At 42.1% G+C, this 21300-nt stretch overlaps 1 protein-coding gene and 1 long non-coding RNA gene across 3 annotated transcripts in view; one reads left to right on the plus strand and one right to left on the minus strand.

The window, feature by feature from the left end:
• Window positions 1–322: 322 nt before the first annotated feature.
• LOC147021268 (leucine-rich repeat and immunoglobulin-like domain-containing nogo receptor-interacting protein 1) overlaps window positions 323–21300 on the plus strand; it is a 41699-nt gene continuing 20721 nt past the window's right edge. The window contains exons 1-2 of the mRNA XM_085891091.1: window positions 323–2674; window positions 15002–15361. Coding sequence (XP_085747217.1) covers window positions 2138–2674; window positions 15002–15361 — 897 coding nt within the window. The 5' untranslated portion in view covers window positions 323–2137. The remainder of the gene's footprint in view (window positions 2675–15001; window positions 15362–21300) is intronic.
• Window positions 2694–21300, minus strand: part of LOC147021269 (uncharacterized) — a 40142-nt gene continuing 21535 nt past the window's right edge. Inside the window, exon 3 of one of the 2 annotated variants that reach the window (XR_015060734.1) lies at window positions 2694–3078. This is a non-coding gene — a long non-coding RNA (uncharacterized LOC147021269). Of the gene's footprint in view, window positions 3079–14148; window positions 14766–21300 lie in introns of those variants that run through there. The other variant, XR_015060735.1, reaches the window with a different exon arrangement.

Genomic DNA, 21300 nt, shown 5'->3' on the forward strand with positions numbered 1-21300 from the left:
GAAAACACTGAGCCGGGACCTCCCAGGGAAGGCGGAAACGAGCGACAATTGGACCTCAAGCCAGGCCTTGGCTGAATCAGCAGCAGTGTTGTTGGCAAGCAGCACCCAGGCACAGTCTTGCCAGTTTACCCCTCACCACCGTCTGGGCAAGACGGCCCAATCTGCTATGTAACTCGGCTTCTTGCCATCTTCCCAGATTGTGGCACATTAGGCCAACACCAAAGACCGCTTCAAGCTGAGTGGACTGTTGAAAGGTCCAATCTCATGACATAATCATTCTGTGTCAAGCACTCTGTTCTACCAATAAGAGTGCACAAGATAATACATCACATTATATGCTTTTCTCACCAGATTCAAACTTGCTATTCTTTCGCAAACTTTATCTCCTAGTTAAAGCAGCATATGGAATATTACATTCAATCCTCCCAAACTATCAGACACTTCTTCCTTTGCTCTAATTAACCTGAAAACTGCAGGTCTTTATGCTCCAGACAGGTTATTGGCAGTGGTCAATCTCCCTGGAATCCCGGTCAGGTTCAGCACTGTCAGGTTCAGCTCAAACAACGATCTCAACAAGTGAGTATCAGCGCAGCTTTATAAGAACATAAAATTTATGTATGTCCAGTCATCTGCTGCAGTGTGGAGTGAGCATAAGTAATTCGGTACACTCTTTAACTAAGAGCTGTCATGGACGAGGATTTTTTAATACAAGGAAGCTCTTTATAGGGCAGATTATATTAGCCTGGTGTTGGTCTATAAACAAATTTAAAGCAAGGTTCAGATTGCTTTGCAGCTGTGATCTGTTTGGCTCAAGGCTACTCTTTAACTGGTAATGAAAATCAACCACGGCTTCACTAATGCCAATCTTCTCAAGTGCACTTGTGGCACTGTAAGCAGATGGCTGTCTCCGAAACTCATCTTCCTACAGCCAAGGGACCACTGCAGGGAAATTGTCCTGTTCTATTCTACTAAGAGAGCGCAGCTATTTTCTAGTGTTTATCAGGCACAGCAGTAATGTGCAAAACTCTGCCACCAATACAGAACCATCGTTGCAAAAGGAACATTTAGCCAAATATTTTAGAAAGAAAGTGCATTGGCATCCTGTACGGAGAAAATTATTCCATGAGTTTCACGCTAATCAGGCGAAAGAATAAAGAACACATTTTCACGTTGTGCATTCCCAGTTAGAGCACATTTAAAGTTTGACTACATTTTCTTGGTTTTGCTTCGAGAAAAGTTATTTCTGCTAAAATGTTGGCATACAAGCAAGCATGACAACTTGAATCAGTGAGTTCTGCCCAAGGCAAATGGCAGGATATGCTCAAAAAGCTCACTAGCTGCATCACGTGTTTTAGCCTTTTGTCAACAAAATAAATAATAATCCATCTTAGCACATTGTAGCCGGTGGCACATTTGTAACGCTTCAGACTGCAGCAAAAAGGGCATTTAGGAAGGTACGACGACCAAACCAATTTCCGTCATACGAGAAGGGAGCAAGACACAGAAGAAAGATGACGCCCTCCCTTTCCCACTAACAAGTCCATTCGGTAAATGTGCGAGAACATTTCGATTATACTCAAAGTTTCATACCTTCCTCTTTGACTCTCTCCCCAGAGGGGAGGTTGCCTGGTGCATCACACTGTGCCCATCGGACTGATTAACACAGGAGACGTGAGCAAATTTTGACAGGCCCAACCAAAACCACCCCTCATTCCGCTAAATTGAGTCAATCAAGAAAAAAAAAATCAACCAGTGAGCAACGCTTTCAGGTCACACGGACTTTCAGTAAGGCACCAGATGGTTTTAAACGTGGCAGACATTCTGCTAATCTGTCCCATTGCCAGGTGTTTCATCTTCCCTGGAGAAGGCAGTGGATGGATTGGTGCAGATTTTCTCAGTGCCAGTCATAAACACTCCACCTTGTATGCTCCAGACGTTCACTAAACAAATTGAGGGAACAACAGCCATTTTCAAAAACCCTTGAAAGGAAGTTGGTTTATGGGCCAAGCATCTGACAGCAAACAGGTTTCATAGCTGGCAAATGGGACTTCTTGCTCATGCTTTGGTCTGTTAGGCTTCTGCCTGGCCTTTTTCAAAACTTTGTTTGAAGAAACTTTTGGAGAAATAGTTGGGTAAGATGGCTGCACCAACGCTGTACAATCTGCTTGCCACTATAGTTGTTCTTGCTTCCGTGCCATTCCCCCAAGTTATTGCCTGCCCTCCACGATGCGATTGCTGGCCAGCAGAACGTGCTGTAGTCTGCCATCGGCGAAAACTCCAGGCTGTGCCAGCTGGCATTCCGAGTGAAACCAGACGTTTGGATCTCAGCAAGAACAAGCTACGAACTGTTTCCACGAGTGACCTAGCAGGGCTTTCTTCACTAGAAGAGCTGGACCTCAGTGATAATGGTGTCTCACTACTTGAACCAGGTATCTTTGCAGATCTGCCTGGTCTACAGCGCCTCCGACTTCGTCGCAATCGTCTGAAGCTTCTGCCCGGAGGAGTTTTTGCTGGTCTTGGCAATCTTACACACCTTGATGTTGGAGACAACCGGTTGGTCGTTCTCCTGGATCATGTCTTTGCAGGCCTCTCTGCACTTCGACGGCTGGATGTTGGTGATAACGAGTTAGTCTATGTCGCTCCCCGAGCCTTTGCCGGTCTTTCCAATCTCCAGGTGAGCCACATATATAAATGACAAAACAACGAATTAACTTAAGGTATAACTGAATTCACTTTGCCTAATGTGATGTTGAAGTTCAGGATGTGGACTCAGAATTAGGTGTTAACCAAGGAGAAAACACTAATAGTCATACAACATTGAAACACATACTGGCAAATCCCCTTGGAACATTGTGCTTGTGTTGCATTGATATCAGATTTACTTCATTTATATTCTTATTTAACACACCTAATCCCCAATCTCCTTCTATTGTATTTAAGGAAATTGTTAAATTCCCCAGGGTAGCAAGCAAAAGGTTTGTTTTTTGTGAAAGGTATTTTAACATACTGAAGAACTCCTTTTCAATCTCTTAAAGTTGCAGAACACTGGTGCAGACTCTTCCTGCTTTTTGTTGCCATCTGTTGGAACATTGTGAAAATAACAGAAAATGGCTCAATGTTTCATTCTTTAGATGCACTCATTACAGTTTTGCATTTGTGATCCACTATATTTATGAAAGGCATTCATCACCAATAGACAGGCCCCATTGGGAGTGCAAACATAACTGCTGGTTTGACATCCCCACTATGAAAGATGGCATGCCTAATGCTGAAGCACTCCTTGCTGACATCACAAGGCAGTTTAATATAATCAGAATCAACTGCAGTGAGAACTTTACATGCCAAAGTTGAGCTCACACTAGCAATCGGTACAATCCCTATAAAAAGATGAAATGCTCTACTTTGGTCATCCATAAGGTTCTATGAATGAGATACAATAGTTTAAAAAAATGCAAACATTTTTCATTTCTCAATAAGTAAGCATGTATATTATAATGTAAGAAACTAGAAGGACACTCTTCGACGTCGCGATGTTGCCAGATATGCTTCCGCCCACATTATTACATCATTATGCATACTTGTACCAAGTTTGATTTAAATCCCTGAACCCCAGATTCAAAAAATTTAATAATTCCGGCTGCCAGACCATGTGTCCGATCAGGTTGAAATTTAAAACATATATTCCCCATCACGGCTGGATCATAACTGTGACATTTCACATCGATTGATGAAGCGGCTCAAGAGAAATATTTTTTTTTTCAATTTTCATTCGATCCAATATGGCTGCGAGACCATGTGACAGATGAATTATTTCTGAACACCCTGGTATCTCCAAGGCTTGGAGAACATGTGGGTGAGGTCTCCCCCTCGATCTGTCAAGCCTTTCTGGAGAAGATTTTTAAAGGTTTATTCTTCAAAAAACACACAGCTGCCAAACCATATGACCTATGACATCATAGATGTGGTTAACTTTTGTTCCTCATGGATAGGCGACCTTACCTGTAAAGTTTCACCTCGGTCTGTTCAGCCATTTTGGAGAACAAGATTCTTGAAGGTTTTTATGTTTTAAAAAAAAACATAAGGCTGCTGAACCACATCACTGATGACGTCATCAATTCCCCCCCCCCCGCCCCCCATACAATTTAGCCTGAGATGACCCTCAAATTTTCATAGTGATCGGACAAATCGTTCGACATATGCAATTATGATGTCAAAATGAAGCCACCTATGACATCATCAAAGAATCACACTTGTTTCCCATGGGAAGTACTTGCCATGTGCCAAGTTTAAATTTTTTTCCATGGAGTTTCGGAGATACAGACATCCAATTTTTTCCCCTTTTTTCCAACATGGCTGCCACACCACGTGATCTATGACGTCATCGTTATCATTAAAACATTCCACACAAGTAGTCACACCTATGGTGAAGAAAATTAACGTGGATGGATATACGGATCTACGGACGGGACGGATGGGCAACCTGTAAATATAATGCCACCGGCAAACTTCGTCAGTGGAGCCATAAAAACACTCACTAAATAAAGCATCATACTATTCATTTGCAATTGAAGACCTGGGTACAAGAAGTACTTAAGTCACATTTTTGAAAAAAATGAGCTGGCACCAGTACTATAATCGATAATGGCCAGAGCATCATTTGATACCAAACTGACTGGAAGAGGGGCCTTGTTGTCCTATCCCTCTCTGGAAAGGAAAAGGTGATCACCGACTGCAACAACTACCGAGGGTTGACGCTGTTCTCAGTGCCGGGCAAGGTCTTTGCTCAGATAATTATCTGAGATAATTAACAATTATAATTGTTGACAGGGTATGCCACCATCTGCTTGAGCACCAACATCCAGAGCATTTAGGCTTTACACCAAAGAGGTCAAAGATTGACCTGACGTATCCTTGCTCTTCGGGTCCTCACCGAACACAGACGAGAGTTTCGGCAGGAGCTGCTTGCAGCCTATGTTGATCTTTGTAATGTGTTTGAATCAGTGAATCGGGATGCCCTCTGGAGGATTCTTGGTCTTCGTGGGGTGCCACCAAAACTGATCGATCTGATGTCTGAACTCTACTCTGGTACTGAGGGTGCTGTGAAGTGTGGTGGTACCATCTCTGACTTATTTCCAGTTGTTACTGGAGTTGGTCAGTGGTGTCGACTGGCCCCCACACTTTTCAGCACTTGTATGGACTAGATTATGGGAAGTCGCAGAGATCAAGCTGCGGTGCATCGTTTGGGAATGTCAAGATCTCTGACCTTAATTTCGCAGATGATGCAGTCATCTTTGCAGAGACTTTAGATATCCTTTTGGGGGCCCTCGAGGTGCTGAATGAGGAGTCTGAGCCACAGGGATTACGGGTTTCCTGGGTCAAAACTAAGATCCAGGCTTTCAATGACATCTTGGATACTGCTGTCCTGTCTGTACCTGTTTGTGGTGAGGATGTTAAGGTCGTGGAGAGATTCACTTACCTTGGCAGTGATATTCATGTCTCTGTTGGCTGTGAGCCAGAGGTCAACAGACGTCTGGTTCGGGCCTGGGGAGTCATGGATTCACTGGATATAATGGGGTGTGGCGCTGCCGGTACCTGTGTGGGAGGATGAAAATACGAGTCTTCAGGTCCTTGGTGCTTCCAGTCTTGCTCTATGCATGTGATACTTAGACTCTGACCAGGGATCTGAGATGGAGACAAAATTCCTCTGGTACCAGGTCTCTTCAGCGAATCCTTGCTGTCGCTGGTCGGACTTTGTGCCCAACGAGCAGTTTCTGGGAGAGACTCAAATGAGATTTGTTACCTGCATAGTCTGTGAGCATCAGCTGTGGCTGTATGGACATGTGGCTCATTTTCCTGACACTGATCCTACTCATCAGATTCTCTCAGCGAGGGAGTCTTGTGATTGGAGGATGCCAATGGGCTGACCACATCCCTCGTGGTTGCAGCAGGTTGACCATCATCTCAAGGAGATGGGGATGGGCCAGGCATCTGCCTGGGGGATGGCCAGACGGAGGCCCCTGGAGTACCGGCGGAAAGTGGACGCAGCGACGCAGTTACTCTTGTGGACGCAGCTACTCTGGCACATGCTCCCATAACTGACCTGCTGGACAGACGAATGGAAGGAAGGACAGACGGACTCACGCCGAGACCGAGCTCTTTTTATTTGTTACTTGCTGAGGTTTAAATTAAATAATATTTAAAAATAAGTTCAAGACAAAAGGCTGAATTTGATTGATTGTAGGTTGTTTTTTTTTTTCTGAGGAGATGTTGCTCTGGCTGTTGCATGTCGTTCACGAACAGCTTCAAGACGTGATTGTCTTTCTTGTGAGCTTTCCTGCTTCCGGGTTTGTTTTTTTTCTCTTCTGGCTGCTGATGTAGATCTGCCCAAACTTGCCCGTTTCTTTGGTGGCATGGGAAAGTTGTTGGGATTTTCGAAAACTGCAAAAAAACATTGCCACATTAACAACCTGTAACAACCATTACGCACATGACGGGACCTGCTGTGGCAGAAAATGACGGGACCGATTTTCGGGGAAAATTCACCCAAATCTGGAATTGTGCCAAAGTGAACATTTGTTCATATTCTAGGTACATTTCAGGTACACCCACATGCAGTGTTGTTGCTGATCCCGTGCGCTATGCACTCCTTTATTGGTAGTTCGAGGTCAAATGGTTCGTGCTTGCATAAAGTACAAGCAAAGACAGACAGACAGGCCAAAATATGTACATATATATATACATATACAGTATACAGTATATATATATATATATATATATATATGTACATATTTTGGCCTGTCTGTCCGTGATTTTCCTCATCCTTGCCCGTTACATGTAGTATATGTATATGTATATATATATATATATATATATATATATATATATATATATATATATATATATATATATATATATATATATACAGGGTGTCCCAAAAAAAACAAAAAACTTTTCATCTGCAAAGTGGATGGTCATGACATATATTTTTTTAAAAGATATATGGCTGGATAGAAAGCTGAAAGGTTGAAGTTTATTGTACCAATGTCAAAATTGCCACCAAAATTTAAATTTTGGTATAGAATCGTTTTCCTTTAGACCACATGTTCGACGTAGGCTCCACGTTGTCCGATCACTGCTGCAAACGCGTTGCCATGTTCTCCATCACTTTGGAAAACGTTTCCTGAGGAATGTTCTGGATTTCTCGGTGGATGTTTTCCTTCAGCTGATCAAGAGTCTGAGGCCGAGGGTTTCCATAGATTCTGTCGTTGAGATACCCCCACAAGATGAAGTCTGGAGGAGTAAGGTCAGGGGAATACGGTGGCCGCTCAACGTCTTCGTAGAGGGAGATAAAGCGGCCCTCAAAATGTTGGTTGAGAAAACGCCTTGTTTCCCTGGCTGTATGGGGCGGTGCCCCCATCCTGCTGGAACCACTGGGTTCTCATCTGGATCAGGTTGTTTCTCCCACGGGCCTGAGTACGTAGCTCAGGCAGATAGAATTCCTGAATCATTTCATGATAGTTTCTCTGGTTTACCGTGCAAGTGCGTCCCTGGTCATCTTCAAGAAAGTATGGACCAATTATCCCATACCAACCAACCGCCACCCACATGGTGACTTTGAGAACAGATCGAGGCACCGGTTCAGTTGATACATTACCAGGATTTTCAGTTTCCCAGTACCGAAAGTTTTGCTTGTTTACCTCCCCAGACAAGTGAGCATGGCATTCGTCCGACATGTGAAGTTTTTTGAGGAAGTCTGCATCTTCCTCCAACTTTCCTGAGAACCAATTTGCAAAGTCAAGTGGTTTGCATTTCTGTTGATCAGTAAGCACCATTTCCATTTGAATTTTGTCTGGAAAGGCATGAATATCTTGGCGAAGGATCCTCTGAACGGTGCTCTTATGAATGTTTGTCTTGGCAGAAAGTCATCGAATCGATTATTTTGGACTCGGAACGACCGCCTGTCTCACCATTTCCACATTTTCTTCACTACAACCTGTCCTCTTCCTACCACTGTGACCCTTGTGAAGGTCACAGATGGCTCCCACATTGGTAAACTTTGCGATGGTGCACTTTATTGTCTGAAAGTTTGGTGCATGGTGCAAGTGGATACCGAAATGTCTCGAGTAAAGACGTTGCACCTGTATGACACTTTTCGTCTGGTGCCAAAGTTCAATTTTCGTCCGTTGTTGTACGGTCAGTCTTGGCATTTTTCTGGTGCTTGCTTGGTATCAAAATAAACTTCAGGGTCTCTGCAACAAGAAATGAAGCATCAGTGACAAAATTACTGCATTTTTAGGATCAAACGAAGCATTTAAAAGTTGTATATTTTTTTGGGACATCCCATATATATATATATGTATATATATATATATATATATATATATATATATATATATATACATATATATATATATATATACATATATATATATATATATATATATATATACTGTATATGTATATATATATATATATATATATATATATATATATATATATATATATAGATATCGATATATATATATATATATATATATATATATATATATATATATATATATATATATATATATATATAAATATATGTTGTTGTTCATCTTTCGGCTGCTCCTGTTAGGGGTCACTACAGCGGATCATCCGTTATGATCCGCATACCGATTTGGCATAGGTTTTACGCCGGATGCCCTTCCTGACGCAACCCTGGTCGCCTCTTACGACACAGGGATAAGAATTGGGTTTTGCCATGATTCTGGGCTGCCCTACACCCTCTCATAGCGCGGCCCAGTGCAGAGTTCCCGTCCTCAAGCGATTCTCCAACCCAAGCCTCCGAGTAGCCGGATTACAGGTGCACGCCACTACGCCCGGTTTACATATATATATATATATATATATATATATATATATATATATATATATATATATATATATATATATATATATATATATATACATATACATATATATATATATACATATATATATATACATATATATATATATATATACATATATATATATATACATATATATATATATACATATATATATATATACATATATATACATATATATATATATATATATATACATATATATATATATATACATATATATATATATATATATATATACATATATATATATATATATATACATATATATATATATATATATATATATATATATACATATGTTCTACAGAGCATAGCTGAAGAGAAAAAAAAAGAGAAAAAACAGGAAGAGTTACAACTGTATAAAGTCTTTATTTCACACGCACACTTAGACAATTCTACTTATAAGACGGCGCCACCACATGCATTTACACAAAAGCAAAGGAAAAAGCCACCTTCAAAGGCAAGGGTGGCAGACAGGTTCGTGGACCAAATGTGTGTGGAACCTGGATGAGCGGCCAGGTCCACGAGACTGAAGGGTCTTTCCCGTGCCCTCGTGGCACGATGGCGGGCAAGCCGCGATGTCAGCGTAGCGGCGCCTGGCTTTGTGCCCCTGGCGTGGCCGGTGAGCTCTCTCCGTCGATCGGCCCCCGTTTGCCTTTCCTGTCCGCTTCGAGCTCCATCTCCCGACTCTGCCCCACCGACACTGCCGCACCGACACTGCCGTCGTCTGCCTCTTTGAGCTCTGTCCGGTACTCCATCGACTCCGGACTGCCACTCTCCAGACCCAACTTGACTGCCGCTCACTGCTCTGCCGACACACACTGCTACTGCCACACTCTGCCACGAGCTGCGTTGTGCTCATGCTTATGTAGGCCGGGGGAGGAGCGCATATGCAAATTTGTGGATCACAGAGGGTTCGGAGGCGGGGCAACACCACCTGATGCTCAGCCATTGGATGGAAGAAAAGTGGGCATGATTCATTCTTGATCCGATTTCTCCTTCGAAAGGATCCATTTCACAACCCATGGCACGACGTTTGGTAGAAAGGCGAAGGTGGTGGGAGTTTGCTGTGGTGGTTTGGGAAGGGTGTTGGTGGTGGCGATTTGGTTGCTGGCGGGCGTCGTTTGAGAATGGCGGTGAAGCGATGTTTGCAGGGTGGAGCTGTGGAGGTAAAGAGGCAAAGGTGGCAGTGTTTGAGTTGTAGTTGTTTGGGAAGGGTGTTGGTGGTGGCAACTTGGTTGCTGGCGGGCGTCGTTTGAGAATGGCGGTGAAGCGATGTTTGCGGGGTGGAGCTGTGGAGGTAAAATGGCGAAGGTGGTGGTGTTTGAGTTGTAGTTGTTTGGGAATGATGTTGGTGGTGACGATTTGGTTGTTGGGAGATGACTGGTCCAAAATAATGATAGAGAAAAGAAAAACGGCTAACTCAAAGGATCACAGCCCTGTGAACACGGAAATTCCCTCTAAACAACGGTGGGGAAATCTAACTACACAATTACTTATCGTCATAACTGATCTCAGGTCCTTTATGGTGGTCTGCAAATTTCCACAGCTGTAACAATATATATATATATATATATATATATATATATATATATATATATATATATATATATATATATATATATATATACACACATATATATGCATATATATATATATACACATATATATGCATATATATATATATATATATATATATATATATATATATACACACATATATATGCATATATATATATATATATATATATATATGTATATATATATGTATATATATATATATATATATATATATATATATATATATATATATACACACATATATATGCATATATATATGTATATATATATATATACACATATATATGCATATATATATATATATATATGCATATATATAAATTTATATGCATATATATATATCTATCGGGATATATATATATATATATATATATATATATATATATATATATATATATATATATATATATATATATATATATGCATATATATATATATATATATATATATATATATATATATATATATATATATATATATATCTATCGGGATATATATATATATATATATATATATATATATATATATATATATATATATATATATATATATATATGTACATTTATAGATATATATGTACATTTATAGATATATATGTACATTTATAGATATACATATATCAATATATATGTACATGCACGAAATGGCCAAAAGTAAGTGGACACCTGCTCATCCAACATATCATTCCAAAATCATGGGCATTAATATGAATTTGGTCACACCCCCCCCCCCCCCTTTGCTGTTATTACAGCCTCCACTCTTCTGGGAAGGCTTTCCACAAGATGTTGAAACATTTCTGCAGCGATTTGCTTCCATTCAGCCACAAGAGCATTTGTGAGGTCGGACACCGATGTTGGACGATTAGGTTTGGCTTGCAGTCGGCGTTCCAATTCATCCCAAAGGTGTTCGATGGGGTTGAGGTCAGGACTCTCTTCAGGCCAGTCAAGTTCTTCCACACTGATCTCGACAAACCATTTCTGTGTGGACCTTGCTTTGTGCACAGGGGTATTGTCATGCTGAAACAAGAAAGGCCTTCCTCAAACTGTTGCCAGAAAGTTGGAAGTACAGAATTGTCTCAAATGTCATTGTATGCTGTCGTGTTGATTTCCCTTCACTGGAACTAAGGGGCCTAGCCCCAACCATGAAAAACAGCCCCAGACCATTATTCCTCCTCCACCAAACTTTACAGTTGGCACTATACATTCAGGCAGGTAGCGTTCTCCTGACATCCGCCAAACCCAGATTCACCCGGCGGACTGCCAGATGGTGAAGTGTGATTCATCACTCCAGAGAATGTTTCCACTGCTCCAGAGTCCAATGGTGGTGAGCTTTATACCACTCCAGCCGATGCTTGGCATTGCACATGGTGATCTTAGGTTTGTGTGCGACTGCTCGGCCATGGAAACCCATTTCATGAAGCTGTCCACAAACAGTGTTTGTGCCTACGTTGCTTCCGGAGACAGTTTGTAACTCGGTAGTGAGTGTTGCAACCGACTACAGACGATTTTTCCATGCTACATGCTTCAGCACTCGGCGATCCCATTCTGTGAGCTTATGTGGCCTACCACTTCACGGTTGAGCTGTTTTTGCTCCTAGACGTTTCCACTTCACTATAACAGCACTTACAGTTGATCGAGGCAGCTCTATCAGGGCAGAAATTTGATTAACTGACTTGTTGAAAAGATAGCATCCTATGAAGGTGTCACGTTAAAAGTTACTGAGCTCTTCAGTACGGTCCATTCTACTGACAATGTTCATCTATGGAGATTGCATGGCTGTGTGCTTGACTTTATACACCTGTCAGCAATGGGTGTGGCTAAAATAGCCGAATCTGCTAATTAGAAGGGGTGTCCACATACTTTTGGCCATACTTGTAGTGTAGTGTATATGTAATATCTAATAACAGTTATTCAAAATGGCAAGGTAAAGCTTTAAAATGATACTTACTCCCAAATACCACAAAATACTCTTCACTTTCATTATCTAATGGCAAACCAATGCTGATTCCAAATTACAGGCCCAATCTTGTTCTACAGAGCATAGCTGAAGAGAAAAAAAAAATCAATTATATCAGCAGACTATATTTGGATAAGAAGAATGGTTATTAACAGCAACTGTTTATTCAATTCCTCATTGAGTGTTCATTCTCCTTTGGCAACAAGGACTGTTCATATCCCATCAAACAGTTTCTTGTACACCACTCCTTCACAATTCCATATCCCGGCGATGCAAGACGCCATTGCTTGGCACCGAAGGAAGGAAGTACTCAGTTTTCACTCCGTTTCTTTGTTAATTGCAAAATCGAAGATTTTTCAAGTACATTAGTTTATCGGTTTTGTTATTCTGTCTGTCTGTCTGTCTGTTTATCACCTACAGGTCACAATTTTAAATTGATCATCACCAAACGTCACCACATGGTGCAGTTTGTGATAAGGAAGAAGCCGATTGATTTTGAGGTCAAAAGGTCAACATAGGCCAAAGGTCAACAACTTAGATGAGATTTCTAAAATCCTCAATTTTCATCCGATTGACCTGAAATTTGAAGAGGATTTCTATTTCAGGTCACTGAATTCAACGAGCCAATTATTTTTGAAGTCCACCGAGGCCGAAATTCTAAAATTGTCAATTTCCATCTGATTCACTTGAAATTTGAAGAGGAGTTGCATATTTGGTCATTGACTTCAACCACCAATTATTTTGAGGTTAAATTTGTTTTATTGATTTTGCAAGAATCGTGCTCTGCACGACGTCTTCTTGTTTTCCTGTTTGATTGTCAAGGCGATATCTCAGCCATCCTTTGAGCTTGGAAGCTGAAATTTGGGGACAAAAGTGAAGATATGTTTTGGCAAAAAGAGCATTTTTATTTTTTGATTAATCAACTAATTTATTAATTATTATCGATTTATTAATTACTTATTTATTTTGTTTCTCATCCTGGCAATATCTCAGGCCCCTTTTGAGCTAGGAAGCTGAAATTTGGGGACAAAAGTGAAAATGTGCTTTGCTGAAAAGAGTATTTTTTTATTAAACAATTAATTGATTAATTACGTAATTATTATCAATTTATTAATTACTTATTTATTTTATTTCTCATCCTGGCAATATCTCAAGCACTTGTTGCGCTCGGCAGCTGATATTTGAACATGACAGTGAACAAGTGATTTGGCTATAAAGGATATTTTTGATTTATTGATTAATCAATTAATTATTTACTTTTTCAATTAATTACTTAATTTTCAAAAAGTTACAGAATCAGATGAAATAGTGGTGGTTTAGGTTTGTTATGAGCCAATTGATTAAGAAATTAATTATTTTACGATTATTGTTTAACTGTTTTAATTATGCAATTAATCAAACAATTATTGTACACCGCTCCCTCCCAATTCCGACTCCATATGTTGCAAGGCGGCATCGCTGGGTGCTGAAGGTGCCCTGGTGATGTCGCATGCTGGATGATTGATTTTTATTTAATTGGCATGGGGGCGATGTACTTTGAATGTACCGGTACTTGTACAACATTTTGGTTGATAAAGGACCTCATATTGCTTGATTCTATGTTTGCATCTTCTTCTGGCTCACTCTGACAATATTCTTGGCCTGTTGGGTCTATTTTCAACATTTGGCATGACTCATTGTCTTCCATTTTCGAAGGATATTGTATTTGTACAGTTGAATTGGAAAAGCTTATTGTGAGGAATAGTTGCAAACCTCTGATTTGGACACGTTCGGAGACAAACACTGGCTGGATGGACAGTAAAATTCCTTTTCCTGCCTGACCGTCCTGCAGCGGTTGGAGCTAGCCACATGGCCAGAACTGGAGTCCCTCAGGCCAGACAATCTATATGGGCTCAATTTGACTGAACTGGCTGTAACCATTCCCCCATTGAAGAGTAATTCACACCTTTACACATGCACCTGCTGCTTTTACAGTGTGGGAAACATGTACACGCAGATTGGGTTGGTTTATTTCAACCTAGGATGTGCTGTCCCAATACTTTAAGTAATATAGTGTACTTGTTTGATAAGACAAAGGAAAACAAAACAAGAGATAGAAAGAAACAATTACTTCTCAGTTAGTGAAACACTCATTGCTGAATTATTAACAAAAATCATTGGGATTCCTTTACCAAAACCCATCAAGCTCTTCGTTAAATCTCCACGGTCCGAACTGATGCTCTTGTAGCAAGGCCAGACATCATGCTCCAAGGATCAGTGCTTGTGTTTTTTTTTCCAGAGGCAAGGCCATTGCATGTCTCTGTTTGTGATCCGATTGCCCCAAATCAGAGAAAACTAAAGATAACAAAAGAAAATCAATTCAACAACAACAACAACAAAAATGCAATTATCTAGTTTCACTTCCTGTTGCTATTGGGGAAAAGCTTACACTTCATTATTTAGCTATAAGAAGTGTATTTATTTCTCAAACATTATGTGTTCATTATTCTGGAGCAAGATTTAATTGTAGTGTAAAAAAACCCAAAAAAACAATGTGTCTTTAACATGTATCCCTTCACTCCTCCACACAGGAGTTGGTGCTTGAGAGGTGTAACCTCACGAGTGTACCAAGTGAAGCACTGGCCACTGTCCCCCAGTTGCTGTCTCTACGTCTACGCAACTTTCCGACCACCATCGTTCTGCCAAATTCCTTTTCCCGCCTAACCGCCCTACAGCGGTTGGAGTTAGCCACGTGGCCAGAACTGGAGTCCCTGGGGCCAGACAGTCTATATGGGCTCAACTTGACTGAACTGGCTGTAACTGGATGCGGGCTGGTAAATGTACCATACACCGCTCTGAGGCACCTTGTTTACCTGCGTAGGCTCGACCTTTCTGGGAACCTGATCCAGACATTGGAGCCTCGTGGTCTTGCAGGCCTCTCTCGCCTTCAGGTGCAGCACATGTCAAGGCATGAATTGGTGCATTAAACTGTTCTTGTTATAATTCCCAATGACATACCATGTGAAATGGCATTGCTGTCTAACTGTCAGAGAGTGACTATGTGAGAAGATAGAAATATGGTTAAATGCATGATGGAAAATAACAAAACATCATCTTTACCGATAGAGATAAGTCGATAAAGCCTTACCCTATGGGATCCATAGCCATGAAAATACATTACAGTATGTTCCTGAGTTTCTTCATGGTATTTCATTTTCTAATTAGTAAATTATGTTTGGTCAAAACATATATATATATATATATATATATATATATATATATATATATATATATATATATATATATATATATATATATATATATATATATATATATATGTTAGTGGTGCAAAGCCCACTGACATTTAGATATGTGATAATTGAAACACACGAGGTTTATGTTCGAAGCTTGCAATTATATTATTTATGGGAGATAACATCAGCAAGGTGGCCTCCACCATTTGCAGTGCATTGTCTTAGAAAAATGGTCCCACAACCCAAAAAATTCCCACCCCACCCCTCGGACAGGAGAGCGGTCTGAAATGTGTCAGTCGGCTCTGCAACACCCTGTGTAAGGGTGTGTCAATAAATGATAAACCACTTCAAAATTTTATTAACCAAAACATTGAGTAATAAAACAAAAAATTAACTTGGAAAATGAAAATCAAATCATGGAGAAATAAAACCCATGATGCGTTAATGCGCTTAAAGTTGAGGTGTTCAATGTGAGCACTCCCACGCACACAACATACATTCACACGAATTGCGAAGTTTTCAATGACGTTTCTGCAAGTGTGAATGGTTACTGTCTGCACACACGCCTCAACTGCTGCCTTCAGATCAGGTTCAGATGTGCGGTGTTCCTTGTACAAGTTATCCTTACACGCTCCCCAGAGGAAAAAAAATCCAGTGGATTGAGGTCGTGGCTATGTGGAGACCATTCATTTTCCAAAGGTAAACTGAGAACTCGTTGTCAGAATTTTTGACGCAGAAAGGCAATTGTATTGCTTCGTTGGCTGTATGTGGGGTAGCACCGTCTTGCATGAAGCAGTGTCGTTGGAGGCCTGCAGTGCTCATCGATTGCTTCAAGTCTTCGTAAAATGCGTTGACAATCGGCAGGTATCATTCTTGATTGATGGTAACCGTTCTTCTGTTTTTGTCTTCAAACCAATACGGGCCAAACACACCTCTGTAGCCGACAGCCACAAAAGCAGTGACTTTCCGACCCTTAAGTGACTTCTCTTCAACCTCATCTGGGCGTTGACTTCCCCAGAAAATGTTGTTGTGTGAATTGACAACACCATTGACGTGAAAGTGTGCCTCATCACTAAACCACACATCACAAATCCAGTTTGGGTTTGCCTCCATCTTCTGCTGCAGCATCTCACACATAGCGACTCGTGCTGCTTTATCACCACCAGTCAATTTATGGGCTGTTGTGATGTGGTAAGGAAAGAGGTTTAAATTTTGTTTCATTCATCTTCCAATACTGCTGGGATTGAGACCCAGTTCAGGCGATGTTTGTCGATGCGATTTCTTTGGACTTTGCATGACTGACTCACGAACTCTTTCCACGTTTCCTTCACACCGTACACTTATTGCGCGACCGGACCTTCCCTTGTTAATGTTGAGAATCGTTCCTTCACTTTTGAACTTTTTCACAAGTTTCCAAATGGCTGGCTTGCTTGACTTGTTTCTGATATGCACTCCATGTTCAGTACAGAACCTTGTCTGGACGGAAGCAATTGGTTTGATCTCAAACATACCACTTGACAAAGTTTACTCTTTGCTCCATAGAAAACGTCATTTTTCCTTAGAATACTTTGTTTATGCTTGAATGACTTCTCTAAAGATCATTGATCACTCCTGCAAAACCCCAAAAAATTAAGGTAATGACTAAAAGTACAAAGGTCATTTGAAGTGGTTAACCTTTTATTGACACACCCTGTATATTAGCAAATACCACTCGTCACTTCGCTGACGGGAATACTGAAAGTGTAGGGATAAAAAGAGGGTGGTGAGAAAGAGAGGGGTGGGGAAAGAGGAGGGATGGGGAGCGAAGAAGGGTGGGGGAATGAGGAAGGATGGAGAGTGAAGAGGGGTGGGGGAAGGGAAGGCAGCGAGAGGTGAGAGGAAGGCAGACGTGCGGTGGAGCGTTAATTACGATTCATAGTGTCTAATCAAAATGCTTCTGCATAGAACAGTGAAGATGGAAACAAAATAATGTCTGAAATGCATTTTCTACCAGTCATACTATAAATACCGCCCAGAGAAAAACAACGCCTGGTCATGTCTGGAGACAGACTCCTGTCCAGACATAAACACTGCACGGACGCGTTTGGAGACAAACACCGGCCGGACGCGTTTGGAGACAAACACCGCCCAGACATGTTTGGAGACAAACACCACCTGGACCTGTCCGGAGACAAGCACCACTTGGACACATCCTGAGACAAACTCCCATCCAGACACGTCCAGAGACAAACTCCCATCCGGACATTAACACCACCTGGACACGTCCGGAGACAAACACCCATCCTGACATAAACATCACCCAGACATGTTGAGAGATAAATATATACATATACACAGTGCTGATATAAAGTCTACACCCCCTTTCAAAATTTTTCACCTTTTGTTGCCTTCTCACCTGGAATCAAATTGCATTAAATCAGACTTTTTCCACCTGTATTTACACATCGTATCCCACAACTTCCAAGTGAAAGACAAATTCCACACATTTCAGAAAATTAATTAAAAATACAAAACTAGAATATCTTGGTTGGATAAGTGTCCCCCCCCCACCCTGAGTATTGAGGTAGTGGATAAGAAAATAAATGGAGACACTAACGTAAAGTCACTTACTCGGGCTTTGGGTCACCACATGCGGCCAGTACGACCTGAATACACCGTGACGTAGCATCCATCAGCGTCTGGAATTCTGCAGGAGGGATGCAGCACCATTCTTCCACAGGAAAGTCAATGAACTCACCTGTTTGATGGAGGTCTCAGGCATCATTCCAGAATATCCATGAGAAGTCCATGAGCCTCGTCCTGGTGGAGGTGTTGCTCTCTTCATCAAAGACTCTATTCCTCACTCTCCCTGCACTGCTCTCACTCCCCCACACCCCCAGGAATACCTCTGGCTTCGGCTTCCCCTCCACTCCCACCTCATGTTTATATGTGTACTGTACCGTCCACCGAACAGTGATGACTCCATCTACACCTCACTCTCCGAAAACATGGACCATCTTCTATCTTCTCATCCAAACTCTCTCTTCCTCTTATGTGGCGACTTCAATTGTCATCACGCCAATTGGCTAGGTGTGGGTACCTCTCTCACCTGCCATGGGACATCAGCAAAAGCTTTCTGTGACTCATTGGGACTGACTCAATCGGTCAACTTCCCGACCCGGATCTCAACCAATGGTACTCCATCTCTTCTGGATCTGATTTTGACAAATTTCCCTGACAATATCTGCTGCTCTTCCTTCGCTCCAATTGGTTCTTCTGACCACGTCCTTGTTAAAGTGGACATCTCTCTGGCTGTTATCAGAGAACCACCTCACCGCCGTCGAGTCTGGCATTTCACTCAAGCCGACTGGCAGGGTCTCCGAGCAGCCATCAAACTTACAGACTGGTCTCCTATCACTACTTTCTCAAACATCAACTCATCCTGGGAATTCTTTCAAAGAAACTTGCTCTCCCTCATGCACAGATTTATCCCCTCTCGTGTTCAGTTGTCTTACCCTTCCTCCCGCCCTTGGTTTACTGAAGCTTGTGGCGAGGCAGTTGTCCTGAAACAACTTGCCTTTGCCTCATGGAAAGCAAACCCAACTGAGGGCAATCTCAGTTCTTTCCACAAAGCTCGGAACAAGTGTGTATCTACGCTCAGGAGAGCCAGAAAACAACATCTTTCTCATCTCAAGTCTGAACTCTCAAACCTCTCTCCCTCCTCAAAATCCTGGTGGCGTTTAATCAAATCCATTTCTGGTGTATGTTCCCCCTCCATCCCCTCCCTTACCTCAAATGGCCGCACTGCTGATTCCACACGTGATAAAGCTGAATGTCTAAACTCGGTGTTTGCAGCTAAATCTTGTGTCCCAAACCCATCACTATCTCTACCCACTTTACCCAGTCGCACCCAACTGTCCCTGGACTCTGTATCCTTTTCTCCTGACAAGGTGGAGAGCTTGCTTTCAAACCTCGAGTCAGATTCTGCAACCGGTCCAGACGGCATCAGCCCACGTGTCCTCAAAGCCTGCTCTTCTGCTCTTGCTCACCCTCTCTCTGTTCTATTCACCCTCTCATTTTCCCAAGGTCATCTGCCATCTGCTTGGAAATCTGCTAACATCACTGCCCTGCATAAAAAAGGTGCAAAAACAGATCCCTGTAACTACAGACCAATCAGCCTTCTCCCAATCATCAGCAAGGTTATGGAATCCATCATCGCTTCAGACATGAAATCCTTCCTCTTCTCCAATGGCTTGATTTCCAATCATCAATTTGGTTTCAGACCAGGTCACTCTACCCTGGATATGCTGCTACTGCTCTCCCATCAATGGATGGAGGTCCTCAATGCCAGACAGGAAATCCGAGCCGTATCCCTGGACATATCACGTGCTTTTTACACAGTCTGGCACCCTGCCCTACTCACCAAACTCTCTTCCCATGGTATTCAAGGCCATCTCCACTCATGGCTCGCAGACTTCCTCTCCTGTCGCAGTCAACGTGTGGCCCTAAATGGAGTTCTTTCATCCCCTCTTCCTGTGCAGGCTGGATTTCCTCAAGGTAGCGTTCTGGGCCCTGTTCTTTTTCTGGTTTTCATCAATGATCTCTCGGACTCTCTGGAAAATCCTCTATTTCTCTTTGCCGATGACTCCACCCTCTGCCGTACCATCTGTCATCCCTCAGACCGGCAAGCAGCAGCTTCTTCGCTCACTGCAGATCTGGATAAAATCACAAACTGGTCCAACAAGTGGAACATGTCTTTCAATCCAGACAAATCTCACACTCTCACTATGTCTCTTCGAAAGGACCGTTTACAAAACCCCCCATCCACTTTCTCAACAATCCTCTGGAAGAAGTCTTTTCTTTCAAGCTTCTGGGTCTCACTATCTGCCATGACCTTTCCTGGGAAAGTCACATTTCCAACCTTGCCTCAAAAGCCAGTCGCCGACTGGGAATCCTCCGTCGTGCAAAGTCCTTCCTCGGCCCTCTTGAGCTCCTGACCACTTACAAAGCTTTTGTCCGTAGCCTGATGGAGTACTGCTCTCCCCTCTGGGCTGGTGCTCCTGCCTCCCACCTTTCTCGACTTCACGCTGTCGAAACCAGGGCTTTTAAGATCATTGGCATCTCCCGCAATGAAGCTGAGTCTTTGGGCCTCTCACTCAATCACCGCAGGTTGGTCGGTGGTCTTTCTGTCTTCTACCGACTCCTCTCCAGCCTTGCCCCCCTGCTCTCTCTGCAATTTGTCCCAACCACATTTCCACAGGGCGCTCAAGGTCCGCCAACAACCCCCTTCTGGTAAAACTACCAAAATCACGAATCACTGCTCATCTTCACTCTTTCATTCCTCTTTTTTCCCGCCTTTGGAATAAACTTCCTCACTCTATTCTTTCCCATTCTTCCCTCCAGGCTTTCAAAACAGCTGTTCACCACCACCTCTTATCTTCCCCCATCCAAATCCTCGATCTTTTCTACCCCCGATAATCCACCCAAGCCCACTTCCTTCAATTCTCCTGCTTTCCTTCCTGAAAGTCCCTGTAATGTCCATCTTCTCCTCGCCATGTTCCCCGTCCCATCCCCATCCCTCTCCCTTCCACAGTTCACCTGTGTCTGTTCCCCAATGTTTTGTCCCTTCCACTCCCGCCCCTCTTGTCTCATGCCTC

Source organism: Eptatretus burgeri, chromosome 8 (assembly GCF_056783735.1).
Source record: "Eptatretus burgeri isolate ZD-2024b chromosome 8, Ebu_testis_v1, whole genome shotgun sequence".
In the NCBI taxonomy this organism is placed as follows: Eukaryota; Metazoa; Chordata; class Myxini; order Myxiniformes; family Myxinidae; genus Eptatretus; species Eptatretus burgeri.